General features: G+C 40.7%; 1 protein-coding gene across 1 annotated transcript in view; it reads left to right on the top strand.

Moving 5' to 3' along the window:
• The window catches only part of MBD2 (methyl-CpG binding domain protein 2), a 67,861-nt gene that overhangs the window by 15,704 nt on the left and 31,204 nt on the right, over window positions 1-20,953 (top strand). The window contains exons 2-3 of the mRNA XM_018039537.1: window positions 1,794-1,953; window positions 20,307-20,444. Of these exons, the coding sequence (XP_017895026.1) occupies window positions 1,794-1,953; window positions 20,307-20,444 (298 nt within the window). The remainder of the gene's footprint in view (window positions 1-1,793; window positions 1,954-20,306; window positions 20,445-20,953) is intronic.

Below are 20,953 nucleotides of genomic sequence, written 5' to 3'. Positions count from 1 at the left end.
TCCGACTTGACCCTGAGAGAAGTTTTTGCTATTCCAGAGAAATGTAAATTGCTTGGTTTTCCAGCCTTTTCTCTTTTGTCTCTGGGTTGAATTATTTTTCTTTTATTGTGGTCAGTTGGAGCAAGGTTAAGTTCTCAATATGACATGCTGGCTCTTTTAAAAGGTTTTCTAGAGTTCTCACAATTCTTGTCTGGTGCCATAGCTTACTGAAGTTTATTCTAGCACATTTTGGTTCAGACAATTTATTAGATAAGACTTTGGGGCGCTCTTCCTCTCAATATTTTCTTACAGTTCAGTGCCACATGGGAAATTTTTTTGTTTTTGTTTTAGGAAAGACTAGTTTAGTTAGGCCTCTGTATAATTCTGGCACTTTTGTAATAATCCAGCTTTGACATTTTTTCTTACAAAAAGTAAGTTATTCTTGATACACTTCTCTCAGATAGGAGTTAGGCTAACAAAAGTCATGTCAGCGTCATACAAAAACATTAGCAAATGTTTACCTTAGTTTTTCTCCTTTTAGTAACATTAGGGAGCATTTATTATCGGCAGAATTCAGTTTTTTTTCCTGTTGAGTTTTGAGTTTAGATCGGTAGCCCAAAGGTTATATGGATTACAGGGGTGTGTATGTGTTTGGCTGTGTGTGGTGTGTATGTGGTGTGTGTGGTGTGTGTGTGTGTGTGTTTGGCTGTGTGTGTGTGGTGTGTGTGTGTGGGGGGTGTGTGTTTGGCTGTGTGTGGGGGGTGTGTGTTTGGCTGTGTGTGTGTGGGGTGTGTGTGGTGTGTGTGTGGTGTGTATGTGGTGTGTGTGGTGTGGTGTGTGTGTGGTGTGTGTGTGTGTGTTTGGCTGTGTGTGTGTGGTGTGTGTGGGGGGGTGTGTGGTGTGGTGTGTGTGGGGTGTGTGTGTGGGGTGTGTGTGGGGTGTGTGTGTTTGGCTGTGTGTGGGGTGTGTGTGTTTGGCTGTGTGTGTGTGGTGTGTGTGTGTGGGGGGTGTGTGGTGTGGTGTGTGTGTGGGGTGTGTGTGGGGTGTGTGTGTGGTGTGTGTGTGTGTGGGGTGTGTGTTTGGCTGTGTGTGGGGTGTGTGTGTTTGGCTGTGTGTGTGTGGGGTGTGTGTGGTGTGTGTTTGGTGTGGGTGTGTTTGGCTGTGTGTGTGTGTGTGTGCTGTGTGTGGTATGTGTGTGTTTGGCTGTGTGTGTGGTGTGTGTGTGTTTGGCTGTGCTCCACAGCTTGTGGGATCTTGGATCCTCTACCAGGGGTGGAACCCAGGCCCCGTGCAGTGGAAGCATGGAGTCTTAACCGCTGGACCACCAGGGAAATCCCTAAGTGTGCTTTTAACAAGAATTGTTGACATCAGAACAGTTTGTTTTGAAGTTCTGTCTAGTTACTGTTGGCATTGTGTACATGTAATACAGGGAAAAAAGCGTTTCAAAAATCAGTCTGGAAAATGGGTAAAATAGAAGCCATTTGCAGCATGTGCTGTGCGTGCTCTTTGGGTTGGTGTTCTGTCAGTGGCTGCTGGGCAAGTGGCCAGCGGGATAACCTGTATTCACATCTGCTGTGTGTTCCAGCAGTGTGTCTAGGGGTGGTATGGTAGGTGGCAGACCCACTATCTCTTTCTTCAGGAAGTTAAGACGTTCCTTTAAAACTTTTAATATTTCTTTGGAAAAAATAAACATATGTAAAGCCATGATGTGATACTAATTGGGAGCAGAAAGGCAGGCATGAAGAAAAGGTTTAGGTAGGGATCTGGGGTATATATTGTTGCCTTTTGTACAATTAATGTTATCTTTCTTCTAGTCCGAGCGGTAAGAAGTTCAGAAGCAAACCTCAGTTGGCAAGGTATCTGGGAAATACTGTTGACCTCAGCAGTTTTGACTTCAGAACTGGAAAGATGATGCCTAGTAAATTACAGAAGAACAAACAGAGACTGCGGAATGATCCTCTTAATCAGAATAAGGTGGGTTGATCAGATGAGTGCTGTTTCAGAAGCTCTCCCCTAAGTCTCTTGCGTTGTTCTGTGTCACTGGAGTTTTGGTTGTCTGAATGCCCCAGTTTGGTTTTTTTTTTCCCTTCCCTCTCTCCCCTGCAAAGCATTTTGACTTAATAAATCTGATTAATTTTCTGGTAGTTGGCTTGCAAAGAGAGAGAGCCTAAGTAACGATGTTGAAAACATTTCAGTATCTCCCTAGGCCAATGTATATCACACTCTGGGCCCATTGGGACTGTTGACAAAAAATTCTCTGTCGATGTTAATGGTCTCCTTTCCCCACCCCACCTCCCCGCTTAAAATAGTTCGTGTTGCCCATAAAGAGGCAGAATTTTATTGTGGTGCAAGTACCCTTACCACATAGTTTATATGTACGTCCCTGTTAATTTTCAGGATTAGGATTTGAGAAAGAACAGTTTTTATTTTGACTTTTCGATGGTATTGAAGAATAATATTCCTTTAAGAATAACATTCACGTTCTAATACTGTGATTGGAGATTTTTCCATTAGCTCTTACCCTTAGTGAGTCGCTTAGTTGATGATATATAAGAATTTACATGAGTAGCATTTGAATTATGCTTATTTAATTGTATTAAAGCCCCCAATACCTTTACAAAGAAAGCGCCCACCTCCCCCTGTCCCCCAAACAACTAATCTTATAAACCTTCCCCCCAACCCAGTTTTTTTTCCTCTGAATTTCAGAGAAACACGTGTTATGTGTGTAACCACATGATTGTCTCACACTGACCGTGAAAGCAGTGGAGGGAAAAGGAAGCACTTTTCTTTCTAGGGATGTGACTGGCGTAGGCCTGCGTGCCCCCTGGGAACGCTGTGTTCGCTTGAGGACCCAGGAGCCCGTGTGTCGGAGAGCGGGCCGTGGGTCCAGGCAGTCATGCGTTCATGTTCTGGCTCGGCCTCTTCCTAGCTCACACAGTCACTGGCACCTTGATTAACCTCTGATGGCCTCAGGTTTCCCATCTGTAAACTTATGATCATAAAATCTCTCCCTTAGCGTTGTTGTGAGCAGTAAATAGGAGTTTCTGTGAAGTCACCTAGTGTGTTCTCTTCCTTTTCCCGTTATAGCATCCTAAGCGCCAAGCTGCCTCGGTGAACGCTGTCACCTGGGGGCCCGGATGGGAAACTCTCTGACCGAGCCTCCTTTCCTCCTCTCCTTTTACTTTTTCTGGGGAATATGGGGTCTCTGCTTCATATCCCTCTTTTTTTCAGAATCTAGCTTAATAGTTTTTTGTTTTTTTTTTAAACAATAGCTTGATTTCCAAAAGCATTGTGTGGAGGTGAGAATACACTTATCCTCACGTATTGTGTTAGTTACCTGGCCCAGTTTCCAAAGTGGTGTTGGCAGGTTCCTGGTTTAGAGAGGCAGAGCTGGAAAGGGATGCTTGGAATTGCCTCCAAGTTGCCTACCTAACTATAGTGTCGCTGATTCTGAAGCTGTTCAGGGGGCTGGGATATAGTGGTAGGAGTAGGAAGTGCTCAAGTTAGGACCTTGAGTGCAGCTAGGGTCACTAGTAACTAGGCCACTAGCGTAACTAGGGGTGAACCTGTGTGATTTCAGCTTAAGAAAATCTGGATTCTGGGTTTATTTTGATTTTTAAATGTAAGAGGAAAATTAAGATAGATTTTTCTGAAACTGCCTTTTTAAAGCTCTAAACAGTCCTGGACATCTTTTGAAGGGGCTGAAATGTTTATGAAAATGAACGGAATGCTTCCAAAGCACCCTGTTAGCAGAATCGCAGTTCAGCTACGCTCAGTGTGATGTGGAGATGCGCCTCCTGCTGGTCACAGTTCCCTACAACCTGAACTAATCCATCTCTCCAGTTTGTGTGCACCTTTCCGCTCTAGCTGCGCTGGACCGCACGTCGTCCTGCACCGTGGCATGTGCTCTCAAGGCTCTGCTTGCTCATTGCTGCTGCCTCTGCTTGGAATGTGCTTCCCCCCTTCCCCTCCATCTGGTGACCTGCTCCTCATCCACGGCCCAGCTCCATTGTCTCCATCTCTGTGAAGCCTGCCCTGCACCCTCCGCCCGGAGCCAGGCCCTTCTCCCGTAGGCCTCCCCGGTGCTTGGCCACGAGGTCTGCGGCTGTCGGTCTGCTGCAGCTAGACTGTGAGCTCCGCGAGGGCAAGGCCCATGTCTCTCGTTTTGCTTTGTTTTGGTGTATATATATAGAATCCAAAGCCTGGCACACGGTAGGTACTTAATGTTTGCTGAATGTTTATTTATTATTCACTCTATTCCAGAAGTTTATAGTGGCTGTGAATGTTGATTGAATAAGTTAACACCCTGCATGTATTTTGGAAATGCCTTTTGTTACCGTTTTCTGAAAGTGCTCTGTCTGAATTTTGGGGCCCTGATCTTATTTTTGCGTCTGATTTTATTTTAGTTAGGACAGAAAATGGAGCTTTTCCTTTTTTTCTAAGTAAGCTTCCTTTTGGGGTAACACTGACATTATCTCTATAAAGCAGAAAACATATTTGTGGGTAATTAATAATAACTATACCAGGTCTTTCTAAAGTAATAATGCAGTATAGAGAAAGTTGAGAGATATACAGATTTAAAGAGATTTAACCAGGAATCTGAGGTAGAGTTTGGCTTTGAAGTCAGATTGTGAAACTGGCTGAAGTTCACTAATTGCATTAATATTTTTTAATATTCACTAGTTTTATTTTTTAGATTCCACGTATAAATGATAACATACAGTATTTGTTTGTCTCTGTCTCACTTTTTTCACTTAGCATAGTGCCCTCCAGATACATCCATATTGTTGCAGTGCCAAAATTTCATTCTTTTTTTTTTTTTAATTTTTTTTTATGGCTGAGTAGTAGTCTGAGGTGTGTGTGGTGTGTATGGTGTGTGTCTGTCTATGTGTACATTTATATATCAGACCTTCTTTCTCCATTTATCTGTTGATAGACACTTTAGGTTGCTCCCATGTCTTGCTTACTGTAAATTATGCTGCTATGACCATTTGGGTGCATGTATTTTTCAAATTAGTGCTTTTATTTCAGCTACACACTCGGGAATGGGATTTTTTTTTTTAAAGACTGTTATCTTGAAAAAATTAGAACTGTAAAGAACAAGATAAACCTTGAGTTATAAGCAATACAGTTATAAACAGTATAAATTATAGATTATATTGACTGGTATATTGATTTCAGTATATCTTTTGTATCAGAGGGGAATTTACTGAGTGAATAACTTCAAGTATATTTGGAAAGATACCTTTTGAAGAGCTTTAAAAATGGCTTTTAACCCTTTTAGGATTGGTGGGTGCAGTAGAGTGGAGGTCGTCTCTCAGTTGACATTTACTAAGGCTTTTGCAGTACCTCTTCCTGTTTGTCTCAAATCCAGTCTCAAACTCACCCTGGAAATCCGTTCCATTCTAGATTGCATTGTACCTTATTGATTTTCTTGCCACCCTCATAATTATTTCTAGCCCCGACATCCATCTCTTTAGTTGACAAAGTCAAATTAAAATAGCCAGTTTGTTACTGAAGTTATTCCCTTTGGCTAATGGAAAAAAGACTAGAGAGTGATTTGGAAGTCGTCAGGCTCGAGCTGATTTTTTGAAGTCGTGAGTGGCTTCCTCGGAGCTCACTCACAGGGAGGAGTCGTAGGAGGGCAGCACTGCCAGTAGCAGTTCTTGTGAAGATGTTTCATCACAGATGTTCCAGCCACCAGCCACACATGGCTGTTGAGTACTTGCAGAGTGCCTAGTGTGGTTGACTAACTGAACTTGTAGTTTTCTTTAATTAAGTTTAAATAGCCACATGTGCCTAGTGGCTACCATATTGGACTGCACGGTTCTAGAGTGTGCCTCTTAAAAATGACTTTTGCTTTAAAATCTAAGTACTGTTTAGGTGTTTATGCAGGCTTTATTTTTCCAAAGAGGAGATGTTTCAAGGTTTTAAGAGATAACGATCCTTAACCTTTTAAGAAGGAAGTTAATTTCTTAACATACTTAGAGAACAGTCTTAAGATTGGATAGAAAAGAGTATGGTGATCCTCAGTGCGTGATATATTTAAAGAACTTCAGTAGCTTAGTTTTCTTGCTAGAAATTTATTTTAATGTTTCAGATGTGTAAATATTAAACTGAATTCCTGTGTTTCTAGCTCTCAACAACACTGAAACATTTATGAATTAAATCTACAAAACTAGTAAAATTCAAGTTCTCTAACATCAATGTGACTTACATTTTTCTGCTTGCTCACAATATGCATCTGGTACGGAACACGTTATGTTTCAGCCTGACTTGTCAGTGCTGCCGATACCTTGGGAAGACTCAGTTCTTTCATCATGTTTCCCTGGTCACACAAATTGGATGTATTTGGAAATAAAGAGCATTATGGTCCCTTGAAGGAATTAATTGTATGTCTGCCATTATTTCTTCTCATGAATTTCCTTGGTTTATGGTAGTATACTGGGCTTCCCTGATCACTCAGTGGGTAAAGAATTTGCCTGCCAAGGAGGAGACGCAGGTTCAATCCCTGGGTCAGGAATATCCCCAGGAGAAGGAAATGACAACACACTCCAGTATTCTTGCATAGGAAATCCCACAGACAGAGGAGCCTAGCAGGCTACAGCCCATGGGGCTGCAAAGGGTCAGACACGACTGAGCGACTGAACGTGCGTGGTAGTGGCCTGCTGTGGCTGTGGCCACAGATTGGGTTCTGTGTGGCCCTGTCCTAAGTGCTCCATCAAATCATCCAGCAGGTGATTTGCTCTAATTATCTTCAACAAAATAATAGTAACAGATTCTTGAAGAGAGCTAATGTTTCTTGGGGGCAATAGTGTTGCGCATTGGGAAACTTCAGTGAGTTGGTGGTAGTGGTGGGAATCAGATTGGGTGTTGGATGTAGAATGGGTACCATTTGGGAAAAGTGGGGTCTGGAAGCAGGGAGGGCAGTTAGAGCAGTTTAGTCCAGAGAAGCAATAAGGGCCTGGACTAACGCTGTAGCCAGGAGGTATAAAAAGGTGAGACTCAATCAAGACAAGTCAGTAGATGAGGCTCTGATGAGTGTAGAGCGTGGGAACTGCTGGTGCCTGCTCCAGTTCTGGGGTGAGTCCCTTGGGACAGTGGTCAAGGGGGAATAGGGCAGGAAGAGCAAGTTTGGGGAGAGGGTGGATAAAGAAGACTGAGTTAAACTACTCTTATCTCTTGGACTCTGAAAGATCTCATAGACTTCCAGGGATTCCCTGGTCACACTATGAGAACTCCTGTCATAGTGGTTTGCTAAACATTGACATTGCCCAGTGTAGGGGCAGATAGAGAAGTATCTTGTCACATTGTAGGCAGTGAATAAAAAATTAGTTACGTGGAGAGGCAGAAGGAACCTCCAGCAAGGTAGTAGGAGAGAGAAGAGAATGTGGTGTTGTAACAGCCTAGGAGAGGTTTTTTTGTTGGGTACCCTGGCAAGATGGAGGAGGATAAAGACTTTGTAGTGTTCACTGGATTTTCAAATAAGTTACCTGGTAACTTGGATATAACCAGCATCAGAGGGTTAGAAGGACCAGGAGTCATATTTAGAATGCCAGAAACTTTCTGGGAAACCAGAAATTATGAGCAAAGCTGTAGCCTGCCATTGTAAAAGTTTAAAAATTTTTTACTTAATCTTACTTGATTACGACCTGCACACATGGTGGAAGGGATATTCTGTGAGACGCATCTCTCTCCTCTTTGAGTCTCTCAGGCTCAGCCTCTTCCGTAGAGGAATTATTGTCAGCCAGTTTTGTTTGTATACCCTTTCAGAGCTTCTGTGCACTTACTGAGCATGTACGCATACGTGCATTTCTGCCTCTGTCCTCATAAAATGGTTAGACTGCTCTTGTGAAGTTTGAATGAGAGACGGAGGAAAGAGGACAGTGTTTGGAAAAGAAGGCACGATCACGGAACATTATCACTGTTGTTGTTTTTCCTTTAAAAGATGAACGAGGCCAGCTTGGAACTGGTAGAGTCAGGGAAGATGTCTAACCTGAGAGTCCACATTTCAGGATGCTCTCCAGGAACCTTTGAAATGTGTATAATATTTTCTGTTGTTTTTCCCTAAGGAGAAAGTAATCTTCACCAGTTTCTCAAAGGAGAATGTAATTGAAAAAGTTAACTACTGTTTTACAGCAGGAGAAGGAGCAAGGCTTTGGCAAAAAATGTTAAGGATCAGCTCACTTGCTGTAGCTCACATTAGACCTTTGTTTAACTGATGAGGAATTTTTTCAGTTATTGAAGTAGCACCTTAGTGGGGTGATTTAGTTCAGAACTATGGACCCCGTTGTCAACTAAAGGGCCCTGTGGTAGGATCAGTCTGATTACTAGCTCCTGGTATTGTGGTAAGATCTACTTGTTGGCTTCCACCTTCCTAGTATCTTTCCATCTAAACTGAAAACAGAGATCCCATTCCTTCCATAAAACACTCCTGGCCAATAGGAAGGTAGTTGAAATGTTTTCCAAAGATGCTGGTCCTGTTTTCAGTATTTATTAAGCCTCGTGGAACAGAGTGGCTTCTGGTCTCTCTGTTGGACATGTTGGGGGTGGAAAGGGGAGGGAGTAGATCACAGATGATGAATGCAGCATTTCTAGGCCTTGAAGTCCTTGCAGGGGATCACTGACATCTCACTTAAGTGTGGGCCACTCTTAAGTACAGGTTTTTGTGCAGTTGAAAGAAATGGACAGAAGCAGAAGTGAGGAGCGAGTAGCTGTTACAACAGTACAGTGAGCAATAATGATGGTCTAGACATACGTGGCGGAGAAGGCAATGGCACCCCAACTCCAGTGCTCTTGCCTGGAAAATCCCATGGACGGAGGAGCCTAGTAGGCTGTGGTCCATGGGGTCGCTAAGAGTCTGACATGACTGAGCGACTTCACTTTCACTTTTCACTTTCATGCACTGGAGAAGGAAATGGCAACCCACTCCAGTGTTCTTGCCTGGAGAATCCCAGGGACGGGGGAGCCTGGTGGGCTGTCGTCTATGGGGTTGCACAGAGTCGGACATGACTGAAGCGACTTAGCAGCAGTATCAGCAGCAGATATACGTGGTGATAGAAGTGAAGGGATCCTGGTCTTGTTCTGAATATGGGATTGACAGAATTCACTAATGAACTGGGTGTGAAAGATGACAGAGAGTACCCAAGTGTGAGCCCTTAGATTTTAGGTAGATTGAATGACTAGGTAAATGGGGTTGCCGTCTACTGAGATTGCCTTAGGAAAGAATTTATATGGGTGAATACAATGAATTCAACTTTGAGTGGCCAGAGTTTGAGATGCTTATTAAACATCCAAATGGATTTGTCCTGTCGTGTGCGTGTATTGATTGAGAGGTCTGAGCTGGAGAGTCATTAGGTAGAAAGTTGCATAGGTAGTTTTTCAAGTAATGGGCCTGGAGCTTATAGACAGAAGGATCCAGAATGAAGCTCTGAGAAAATCCAGTGATTGAAATTGAAATAGAGTAGAAGGAACCAGCAAAGTGGATTGTGAAAGGTAGGAGAGACACAGGAGAGGAGAATGTTTCAAAAAGGAGAATGGTCAGGTATACTGATTGCCACTGAAACGTTGAATGTTGGAAGACAGAAATTTCCATTGAGTTTGGCAGCAGGAAGGTCATTAATAATCTTGATACCAATGGTTTTGGGGGAAAGAGAAGCCAGATTGGATTGGGTTGAAAGTGAATGAGAGTTAAAATTGCTCACGGTGGACAATTCTTTCAGTAAATTTTCTTGACTAGGAAGGAGAATCACTAGATGGTAGATGAAAGGGATGCTGATTCGGTTAATTTCCCATTTTATACTGTGGAAAGGTAAGAATGGGGCCTGTTGCACCAGTGGAAAACCACAGGAGTTTAAGCACATTGACAGTTAATGATGGACCATGGAGTCTATACTGGGTGGGGAAGAATATGGAAGAGGTTTTGAAAGAGTAAGAAAACAGGTCAGCCAATGGGAGTATTGATGGGTTCAAAGAACCTGGAGGGCAGTCCTCAGTGAGTTATAAGAACAGGAAGTAGAAATTGGAAGGTTGGATGCTTGCCTGAGATATTGGACACAGTATAGTTACCAGTGTAGACAAGCCTGTGCCTGTAATGTTAGGTGGGTGAGGCTGGGTAGAAGAACAGGTTAGAGGATTCAGGATGTTGGGTAGATTATCCACTTGGGTACTGAGGCCTCTAACAATGAAGACTAAGAGCTGGGTTGGGGAAGAAAACATGAAACAGAAACTAAAGTCTTCAGTGAGTAAAGGAGAAATCAGGGAGGAAGGCAGAAAGTCATAGAGTCAGACCCTATGAGCTTCAGGGGAGCTCTGCTTTTTGAAGGAGGAAAAATAGAGAAATGATTTGAGAAAGTAATGGGGAGAAAGGAGGAAAGCTGAACCACTTACTGGGCCTTAGAAATGTAGTTGTCAGAGAGGAAGAAGGGAAAAGCCTCTTATCTGGAAGAACGTTAGGGGCATAGGATCTTTGAGGGATGGCAAGTTTAAGGAAGTCCAGGAACTGGAGAGAATGTTCAAAGAAAATGTTGAGGATATAGGAGAGCCTGCTGACTCCCAAGAGTGTACAGGGTAAGGACTGGCAGGGGGAGTGATGGGTAAGGTTAGGGGTTGGTTTTCAAACTGAGTTGGTAAAGAATCCGCCTGCAATGCAGGAGACCTGGGCTTGATCCCTGGGTGGGGAAAGTGCCCTGGAGAAGGGAACGGCTACTCCCTCCAGTATTCTGGCCTGGGGAATTCCAGGGACTGTGTATAGTCCATGGGGTCGCAGAGAGTCGGACACAGCTGAGCGACCTTCACTTGGTTTTGCTTGACCATAACTAGAATTTTTAAGATGTGAGACAATGGGATAGGAAACAGTGCAGATTCCATTTAGTAAGGCTGATTATTTCAGGTGATTTTTGTGATCTCTACACCCTTGTGTGTACTGAGTCATGATTTAAAGTATATATTTCTACTCTTAGTTGAAGTCAAAAAAGTTTGAGGGCCACTGAACTACAGGGTGGGCGTACAGAATGTTATAGAGAGGAGTACTGCGTGATGACGTATGATCTGGGGGGCTTGGCTGTTGGGTTATTATGAAGATAGGACGTGGGGTGTGATGGGACTAATTTTGATAATTGCTAGAGCAGAGTACGCAAACATTCGGAATATAATTGTCCTGATTTTTTAGAAAGGAAGTGTGTACCTCTGCCAGATAACTATAATGAATGAACTTAGAAGCACTTTCTTAGGCAAATAGGACTTGTTTGGATCTCTGAGCCCCCGAAGAACTGACTTTATTCCTGCGTTAGTTCTCAGCACCCCTACATGCCTGATATGTTACAGGACTACTCAGCGGAGTATGGGCTCCTTGAAAAAGCACCTTTGCTCACCTTCCTGAGAGAACAGTCTTACAATTTGGGGCAGGCTGAATTCTCAGTAAAGTTTTTGGAATCCAAAGTTGATTAGCTCCATTTATCTCCTTATTGTCATTTAGTCGCTCAGTCGTGTCTGACTCTTTGCGACCCGATGAACTATAGCCCACCAGGCACTTCTGTCCATGGAATTTCCCAGGCAAGAATACTGGAGTGGGCTGCCATTTCCTTCTCCAGGGGATCTTCCTGACCCAGGGATCAAACCCACATCTCCTGCTTGGCAGGCACATTCTTTACCACTGGGCCCATGGAAGCCCCTAGTTAGTATTATCTGGTTTATCACCTAGTTAATATTATTATTACAGATTAAATTGTGTAACTCAATCAAGTGATTACCTGTCTCATCACTATTACTTAATCTGTTGACACCCTATTAACTGACCTTATAGTTTGCCCCAAGGTTTTAATTTCCATACCAGTCTCCTCTGTCTAGAACCACTGCTAAGTTTTAGGTTATTTTAATATACAGATGAGAAGTTGTTACAGCGAGTTATACTGAGATGATTAAGTTTTCAGATCCATAGTGAACATTTTTCCTGAACCATGGCTGTCGGAGAGCATGCTTCTTGCCAACGTGCATGGATTGTTTCGATGCCTTAATCTCATCTTGGCAGTCTTCTGGGTTATAAATTCTTTGTACTCTTTATTTCCCATTATTTCATGTTATAACATCACTCTAATTGACTTTGCCAGAAATACCATCTGAGGATTATTTTCCCATGGGATACTTTTGTAGGGCTGGCTATGTATCTATAAGCATAACTTCATGTTATATAGTAATTAATGGAACAAGTCTGGGGGTTATTTTACATTAGTAATCTTGAGGTATATAGTAGAGATGATTATGTTTGATAATTTTGACATGGATGTTGTAGACCACATTGAATTAGTAGCTTCCACTTAACATAGCATGTACAAGTTTAAGACTGACAGTGAGACTATTTAGGAATAAGGGCTGCATAACTTAAGATCTTACATGTAACAGACCTTTTATGCATCATTTACTCTATAAAATTTTATTTTTTAGCACATTCTGTGTGCACAGACATTATTCCAGATTCTGGAAATACTGTGTTTGTGGAACTTATTATTCTAGTGCGTTGACTAACACAATGTAAATATTAAATGCTACACAGTTAATTAAAAATGGTTGAGATTGACTCTGTGGCTGTGTTAGGCCGAATGATCAGAAGGGAATGATTTTTGGCCAAGAACTGAATGAGAAGATTCAGTTCTACAAAAACCAGAGGGTGAAGTGTTCTAAGCAGAGGGAATAGCCAGTGCAAAACCTTTAAGGCAGGATACGTTTAGCATGTAAGGACAGGTAGTAGGCTGGAGGTTAGTGAGTGGGAAGAGAGGTACTAGGTGAGGCCAAGGAAGCAGATAGATCTAGTCACTGGACCTGGCAAACCAGGATGAGGAAGGGTATAGAATGCTCTTGTGGACTTTATGTAGGGGGCAATATGATTTTTTTTTTTTCGCTGCTGTGTGGAGAATGTATTATAGAGGTTCAGGAGTGGAAGTCAGGGGTCAGTTATAACAGGAGGCTGTTTACCTAAGCTGGAATGATGGTGGCTTGGACAGTGCTCATTTGATGAATAATTAAAGAAGGAGTAAGATGTAGCAAGAGACACTATAACTAAAGTTGACCTTTGAACAACACGTTTGAACTGTATGCATCCACGTATATGCAAATTTTTTTTCCATAGTGAATAACTGCAGTACCAGCGGTCAGCAGTTGATTGAATCCATGGCTGCAAAACCACAGATCAAAGCTTTCTTTGTGTGAAGTGTTGACACTCCAAAGTCCCACGTTGTTCAAAGGCCATTCCAGAGAACTTCTAATTTTCTCATGTGCAGAAATCTTTAGCTGCAAAATGAAGATAACTAAGAAGTTATTAACAACTAACAGCACTGTTCCATTTTTTGGCCGATAGGAGCTAGGTGTTTAGATATGGATGGGATAAAGATTTCTAGGAAGCAAACAGTGAATGGAAGAACTTTGGCCACGTTAGCAGACAGACTTGCTGATGAGAGTAGTCTGTTCAGTATGAGTAGGTTCGGCTTGTTAACAGTTAGTTCCTCAGAGATATCAGAATGTACTAGACCTTCTGAGAGGTTCTGGGCTTGACCTTTGTGCTAATAATGAGAGTAGATGTAGAGACATAGTTGCCCGTGGTATGGTTCTGTCAACATTTATTTTGGATGTTGGAGTTTCTGTCTGTGGTTGTCAGTTTCACTTAAGTTTTATAGGTCCTGCAGAGTTCCCTGATGTTCAGACTCTCTCAGTGAGAGAATGAAGCCCTGCAGAAAATGATTTGTGTGACTGTTTTCATAATTCTAAGGTTGTGTACTCAGCTAGTGCCAGCCCAGATGTAAAGGAGATAATGAATTCCATGCAGAAGAAGCCTTAGTTTGAGCAGAGCTGCTCTGTTTGAAACTCATTAGCCATCAGTCCTTTTATGACCTCATATTAACTAAAGTTCCAAGAAGGTACTTTTCAAACAAAATTCTTCAAAACTTAATTTCAATGATGAATTTCAAACCGCTTCAATTAACTGTATCCTCTTTTAATGAGCTCAATGTAGAGTCCACCCGTTTTATCTTTTACATATTCAATATTCCATTGATCTCCTTAAAAAGGTATTATCTTATTTACGATATTACATGAAGTGGATTTTCATTACAAAATCATAAATCCCAGATACATATTTTCTTTACTTTTTGCAAAAACCTTTTTGCAAAGTTGCACAACTTTGTCAGTATACTAAAAAACACTGAATGTCAATATACTAAAACCCACTGAATTGTATAAAATGGTGGATTTTATGTTGAGTGAGTCGTATAAAAAAACTGAAGGACTATAAAGCACCTTATATTGTCGGCTTTTGACTTTTGTAGAAAGGAATTGGCTACCGTGTATATCCGGGAGCAAATCCAAAATTAGGTTTTGAGGATAATCTTGGTTCCCCCTAAAGCTCAGGCTCCTCTTTGCGTTAACCAGGAGGTGACTTTCTTTATGGGGAAGCTTAATAGGTTAAGGTTTTAAATTTCAATAGCATGTTCAATAAGATGATAGTGCTGATAATAGAGATGCTGCTGCTGCTAAGTCGCTTCAGTCGTGTCTGACTCTGTGCGACCCCATAGATGGAAGCCTACCAGGCTCCCCTGTCCCTGGGATTCTCCAGGCAAGAAGACTGGAGTGGGTTGCCATTTCCTTCTCCAGTGCATGAAAGTGAAACGTGGAAGTGAAGTCGCTCAGTCATGTCCGACTCTTCGTGACCTCATGGACTGCAGCCTACCAGGCTTCTCTGTCCATGCCATGTTCCAGGCAAGAGTACTGGAGTGGGTTGCCATTGCCTTCTCCAGATAATAGAGATAGCTCCTCTTTATTCACAGTTGATGTGCCAACATGACTATAAGCTATTCCAGTGTTTTGTCTCCTCGCTGCCCTATGAGGGTAAGCTCTGAAGGATTTTGGTATTTGTGAATGACTCCATACACAGCACACGGTCTGTACCTGGCAGATAGTAGGCATTCAGTATTTGTTCAGTAACTGACTTAATGAAAGCTGCCTGAGCAGCAGCATCGCACATGCATTATCTTGTTTTGATTTTTGTAAGAATCTTAAGAATAGTTACTGTATTTACCTCGTTTACAGATGAGGAAAACGACTTTAGAAAAATAAAGTCTTTCCTTCTCAAATTGGGACATGAATATCTCTTGGGGTATGCAAAACCACAGAATTAAAATGATACTTGGAAGTGTCCTGTTTTCTTTCTTTTCTCCATTTTAAAAATTGAAGTAGGTGGGGTTTATCTATTTTCAAAAAAATTCAGAGGGTAGCAATGAAACAGTATTTGAACGCTACAGCTTAGAGACACATGATTGGCATCACCGCTTTGCTTTTCCTCTTCTCCAGCGTTGTGTGCTTGGAGAAGGCAATGGCACCCACTCCAGTACTCTTGCCTGGACAGTCCCATGGACGGAGGAGCCTGGTGGGCTGCAGGCCATGGGGTCGCGAAGAGTTGGGCACTGCTGAGCGACTTCATTTTCACTTTCCACTTTCCTGCATTGGAGAAGGAAATGGCAACCCACTCCAGTCTTCTTGCCTGGAGAATCCCAGGGACGGGGGAGCCTGGTGGGCTGCCCCCTATGGGGTCGCACAGAGTCGGACACGACTGAAGAGGCTTAGCAGCAGCGTTGTGTGCTTAGTTGCTCAGTCGTGTCCGACTGCGACCCCATGGGCTGTAGCTGCCAGGCTCCTCTGTCCACGGGGATTCTCCAGGCAAGAACACTGGAGTGGGTAGCCGTTCTCTTCTCCAGGGGATCTTCCCAACCCAGGGATTGAACGCATGTCTCCCACATTGAGGGCAGATTCTTTACCAGCTGAGCTACCACGGAAGCCCTTTCTAGGATTAACCACATTAAATCTTTGAAAGGTTACACAATAATCAGGCCACACTAGTTTAGTCCTTTTCAGAGTCATCTTCAGTGAGTTGTCCTTTAAATATGTTCTTGGCTTTTATGGAAGATCACTAGAAAAAGAAAAAGCATTTGAAATCTGTTTAATATCTGTTGTGATGTTAAGTGTCTATTTTTTTTTCTAGATTTAACACCAGCTTTTGTTTTCCTCTTTAATTGGTACGCTTTCTCCTTTCTGAGTATGAAATCTATGTCATTGAATGTTTCTTTTTTTGCCCACACCCCTAGAAAGTTCAGATCCACATCAGATGGTGAAGGCTAGAATCAATCACTGTTAACCATTTCAAAAGGAAATTTGTTTCTCCTTGTCCTTGATTAAAATTAATTTTTATTGTATATTTGTTTTTTGAAGTTTTAAGAGCCATCTCAGATATTTATTAGAAAAAGATAAAAGTTTAAAAAATTTTTAGAAATTTTTATATTTGTATTCATCCCAGGGGTGATAGAATAAATTGTCAACAATTATTTGAGTTATTTGAAAACTTCCCAGCTTAATATACACATTATTATAAAATACACTAAACTTTTATTTGAGGCTAGCCTGTATACTGAGAAGATATATCGAAGATTGGAAACTGTTAGAATGTGTGTTTCTGTCAGTTTAGTTTTATAAGGAACTTTGTTTCACTTATTCCTATATTGAAAGGGAAGATTTCAAATACACAAATAGCTTTAATCTTGTCTGATTTGGAAAAAAGTACTTTAAAGACAGAAAACAGTAGCAGTCCCTTTTCTGATCGGTTTATACAATAAGGTTAAAATTTTGCTGTGATTTTTCCAGACAACTTTCTGTTTGGTAATTCACATTTGCATTTTTAGATTGTCATGTAGCAATACACAGATACATTAACCATGTTTTAATATTAAACTCACACATGCGCAAAAGTCTCAAAAAGAATGCTAAAATAACCACCACTATAATGACCATTAATGTATCCACCAGAGTTTTTATGTGGGTATATTTCCTAAAACTGTACAAATGTTAGATTTTTAATCTGGCAATATGATATTACAGAGAAATTGTTTTTCTGTTATTGTTCAGTGTGGTCATCTTCGTATATGCTTAATCCTTACTAGTCACTTGTGTTATTTCATTTTTTTCTTTTTCTTTTTTTCATTTCCCTTGGTGTATCAGTGTCTTTGTTACTGGTTTCTAAGAACTTATTTATGACTGAGGATGTCATACAGTACAAATGAAATACCGTATTTTATTGCCATCAGTCTATTAGAATGTTTTGTAATTTGTTTTGTATTTATATTAGAATATAATTATATGTTTAAAAAAATGTTTGCTTTATAACTCCTAGGTTCATGGCAGATTGGTAGTTATTTAGAAAAACTCAAGACAACTGGGTGTGAATTAACAGTGACTCTTTTGATAGTCCTCAGGAGAGAATGGTAATAAAATTTACTTTTTTTGTGACAGTTTCTGGGAAAACCATTTAGTCCAGCTTCTCAGGTTATTTTACATGATACTATTGTAGAATACAAAATTAATTAGTAAAAAATTCTTTCTTCAGAGCTTTCAGGCAGGTTTAAAAGAGGAAAAATAATAAAATATAAATAAGGTCAACAGAAGCGCAGTGTTGCACACTCTTGAAAAATCTCATTCCGTTCCACTGGGCAATAAACTGTCATTGTCAGACAATGAAATTTTTTAACCAATAGATTAATTTTTTATTATATCACAAACATAATGAAAAAAAAATTAGTCTTATCATTGTAGCACCCGTAGTTTTACATGTTACATGCTTCCTTCCAGTCTGTGTGGATTCAGGGTTTCATAGTTTTTTTCCTTTTATAGTTTTGAATAGTTTAAGCTAGTCTCTGTGTCCTCCAGTCATTCTTTGTAACAGAATCTTACAGACTCGACTGCGTTTGTTCATACAAATAGTTGCTCTGTATTTGTCTACTGATCCCATCTTTGTTCTAATACCAGCAGAGTATATTATTCTTTGTTAAAGTACAGAAACGTTAAAAACCAAGCAAGGTACTGTTTTGTGGTAGATACTGCTTATAACAAATTAGTGGCAGGAAGAGTTTTTTGTAAACCATTATGTGTTAAGTGTCTTTTGGACTGAATACTGACTGATACAGGTTGGTTGGCTTCACTTAGGGTCTTAGAATGCTCTTGATGTCATAAATCAGAGGGATCCAAACCTTCTGCACATCACAGAATTACCAGGAGGGTTTTAAAAATACACATTCCTGGGCCTCACACTCTTTAGAGATGGAATCCTAAGTGGTTATTTTGCAGCCTGTTGGCCAAGGTTCCATAGCTCTAAATCAAGATTTTTTTTTTTTTTAACCATAAAGATAAGAAAATGAAATGCCTGGGAAGTGGTATTGTTAGAGTCTTTTAAGATGAATATGCCTCTTAAAGGTAAGCACGAATGTCAGAATAAAAGTGAATGAGAGAAATGACCAGTATGCCCACTGTGGACAGAAGAGCAGTGTGCGTGGGGTGGGATAGGGTGGGGGAGTGGAGACTCACTGAATAGGGCACCCAGATAATATAACTGTAATAATGGTCGGATTAATTTCCGACGTTCTTTAAGCAGAGGGCACAAACTCAATACCTGTAGGGCTCAGACAGGTATCACAAATGTGAGCTGAGGCCTTTTGCAAAACGGCAACCCTGACACCTCTAGTGGCCGCCATTACTAATGAGTCATGGCCTGTTTTCGCCAAATCAGTCCATTTCTAGATCTTTGAGTTTTTAAGAGAAGCTAGAATTCTCGATTTTATGCGAATTTTATTTGTAGCTCTTAGCTTCATTGACTTGAGACCAAAAACTGGAGCAGAACACATCTGTGGGTTAAACCTGGTCTCCATGCCGCCAACTTGCTGTCTTTGTTTTAGAGCAGTGGTGCCCAAGTGTGTGTCCCTCAGTCAGAATGCAAATTCCCAGGCCTGACCTCAGACCTCCTGAATCATCATTTCTAGGAGGGAGACCCAGTAATCTGTGTTTTCATAAGCCCCCTGGGTAACTCTGATGCATGCTCAAGTTTGAGAAACACTATTTTGGAGTCTGGAAGTTGATTCAGTTTTTATTTGGAGATAGTTAGTTAAAGTTCATTGACATCCTGGAGATTTATCAAGTACACTTCTATACTAAAAATATCTAATGTAATATATGTTATTTTCGGATATATTTGACCCTTTCTATCTTTTTGCCCAAATCAGAAGGATGTTGTTTAGTCACTAAGTCACTCTCTGTGACCGTATGGATTATAGGCCAGCAGACTCCTCTGTCCGTGGGACTTCCCAGGCAAGAATACCGGAGTCGGTTGCTATTTCTTCTCCAGGGGATCTTCCTAACCCAGGGATTGGACTCGTGTTTCCTGCACTGCAGGCGTGTTCTTTACCGCTGGGCCACCAGGGAAGCCCAAATGAGTCAAATCCCGTATTGTTCCTTTTCTTCACCCCCACCCTCCCCACCTTACGTTACAGTACTTCCTGTGAATCTAATAGCAATTCTGTGCCACATTTTCATTTCATTAAGAAATAAAAATCTTACGTCCTCCTTTTTTTTTTACTGGTTGATTAAAAGTCTGTAAGTATGTGGCTTGCTTTTCTGAAACTTGAATTTTAAGTTTCTTTTTAAAAAGTGTGTTACAAAATTAAAGATAATAATTTATTACATTTTCCTAAATTGAGCTTTGTTTGTGGGAATTACAGCTTTCTAAGTACCTTTTTTAAAAATATATATATAAAAAAAGGAAGGTTAACCTTTGTGGTTTTATGTACGCCTGGACCCCTAACACTTGAGATGATTTATATTTTAATAGCCAAGTATGCCATTATTTTCCTCCATTCTCAGAATATAGAAATGATTGCTTTCCTGGTTATTGACTTGAAAGCCCTCCTTCCTCTTGTATGCTGCTGCTGCTAAGTCACTTCAGTGGTGTCAGACTCTGTGCGACCCCATAGATGGCAGCCCATCAGGCTCCCCAGTGCCTGGGATTCTCCAGGCAAGAACGCTGGAGTGGGTTGCCATTTCCTTCTCCCATGTATGAAAGTGAAAAGTAAAAGTGAAGTTGCTCAGTTGTGCCAGACTCTTAGCGACCCCATGGACTGCAGCCCATCAGGCTCTTCTGTCCATGGGATTTTCCAGGCAAGATTACTGTATAACCCACCCATAAATATATATTTGTTTGCTTAAAAGTTGCTAGTATCTTGTTAATCAAATCAATTATGAATTTTATATAGAGAATTTTTTGACATTTTAAAGAACACGACACTTTTTATTATGAAACTTTACATAAGTCTTATATAATAAAGTGTTTGAAATGTACTTCAGAGTATTTAAAATGCTGAGATTGGGAAGTTGGCAATAATCCAAGTTAAAGTAATAGATATTGAATTAATAAGTACTTAATTATATTTTTATATAATATTTATTAATTAAAACACTTATATCCACAGGGTAAACCAGACTTGAATACAACATTGCCAATTAGACAAACAGCATCTATTTTCAAGCAACCAGTAACCAAAGTCACAAATCATCCTAGTAATAAAGTGAAATCCGACCCACAGAGAATGAATGAACAGCCACGTCAGGTAAGGATCTAGTTGGTTCTCCAGTTTTATTTTTCAGAAAATCCTGGTATCTCGACCAGTCATAGTGCAACTTAACTCTGGCTAAAATGGAATATATTTGGAAAGAAGATTGTTTTATGTCCTAGGCTATTACATGAATGCTGGAGAATAGCTTAAGACAATATTTAGATAAAATGTTTTAAGAAAAAATTAATTAAAAAAATAAAAAATTAATTTCACGGACTACCTTTTTATGCTTTTGTGTGACTGTACCTCAGACTTGGTTCTGCTCGTCTTAGCTTTTTTTTAAAGATTATCTTTCCAGGGAGAATATTTCCGAAGGGGAAGAAGCATGCAGTTTGTGTTGCTAAGTTTAAAAATATTTTCTATTATTCGAAAATGACATTTTGTTCTGATTTCTTATTACACGAAAGCAGTCCCTCCCCTTTGGAAAAACAGAAGTAAATAAACTTTGTCAATAGGGTATATTGTCCTGTGACTTCCATTTTTGTATAAATGGCATTTATTTT

Source organism: Capra hircus, chromosome 24, assembly GCF_001704415.2.
Source record: "Capra hircus breed San Clemente chromosome 24, ASM170441v1, whole genome shotgun sequence".
Lineage (NCBI taxonomy): Eukaryota > Metazoa > Chordata > Mammalia > Artiodactyla > Bovidae > Capra > Capra hircus.
This window is presented reverse-complemented; position numbering and strand designations above follow the sequence as displayed.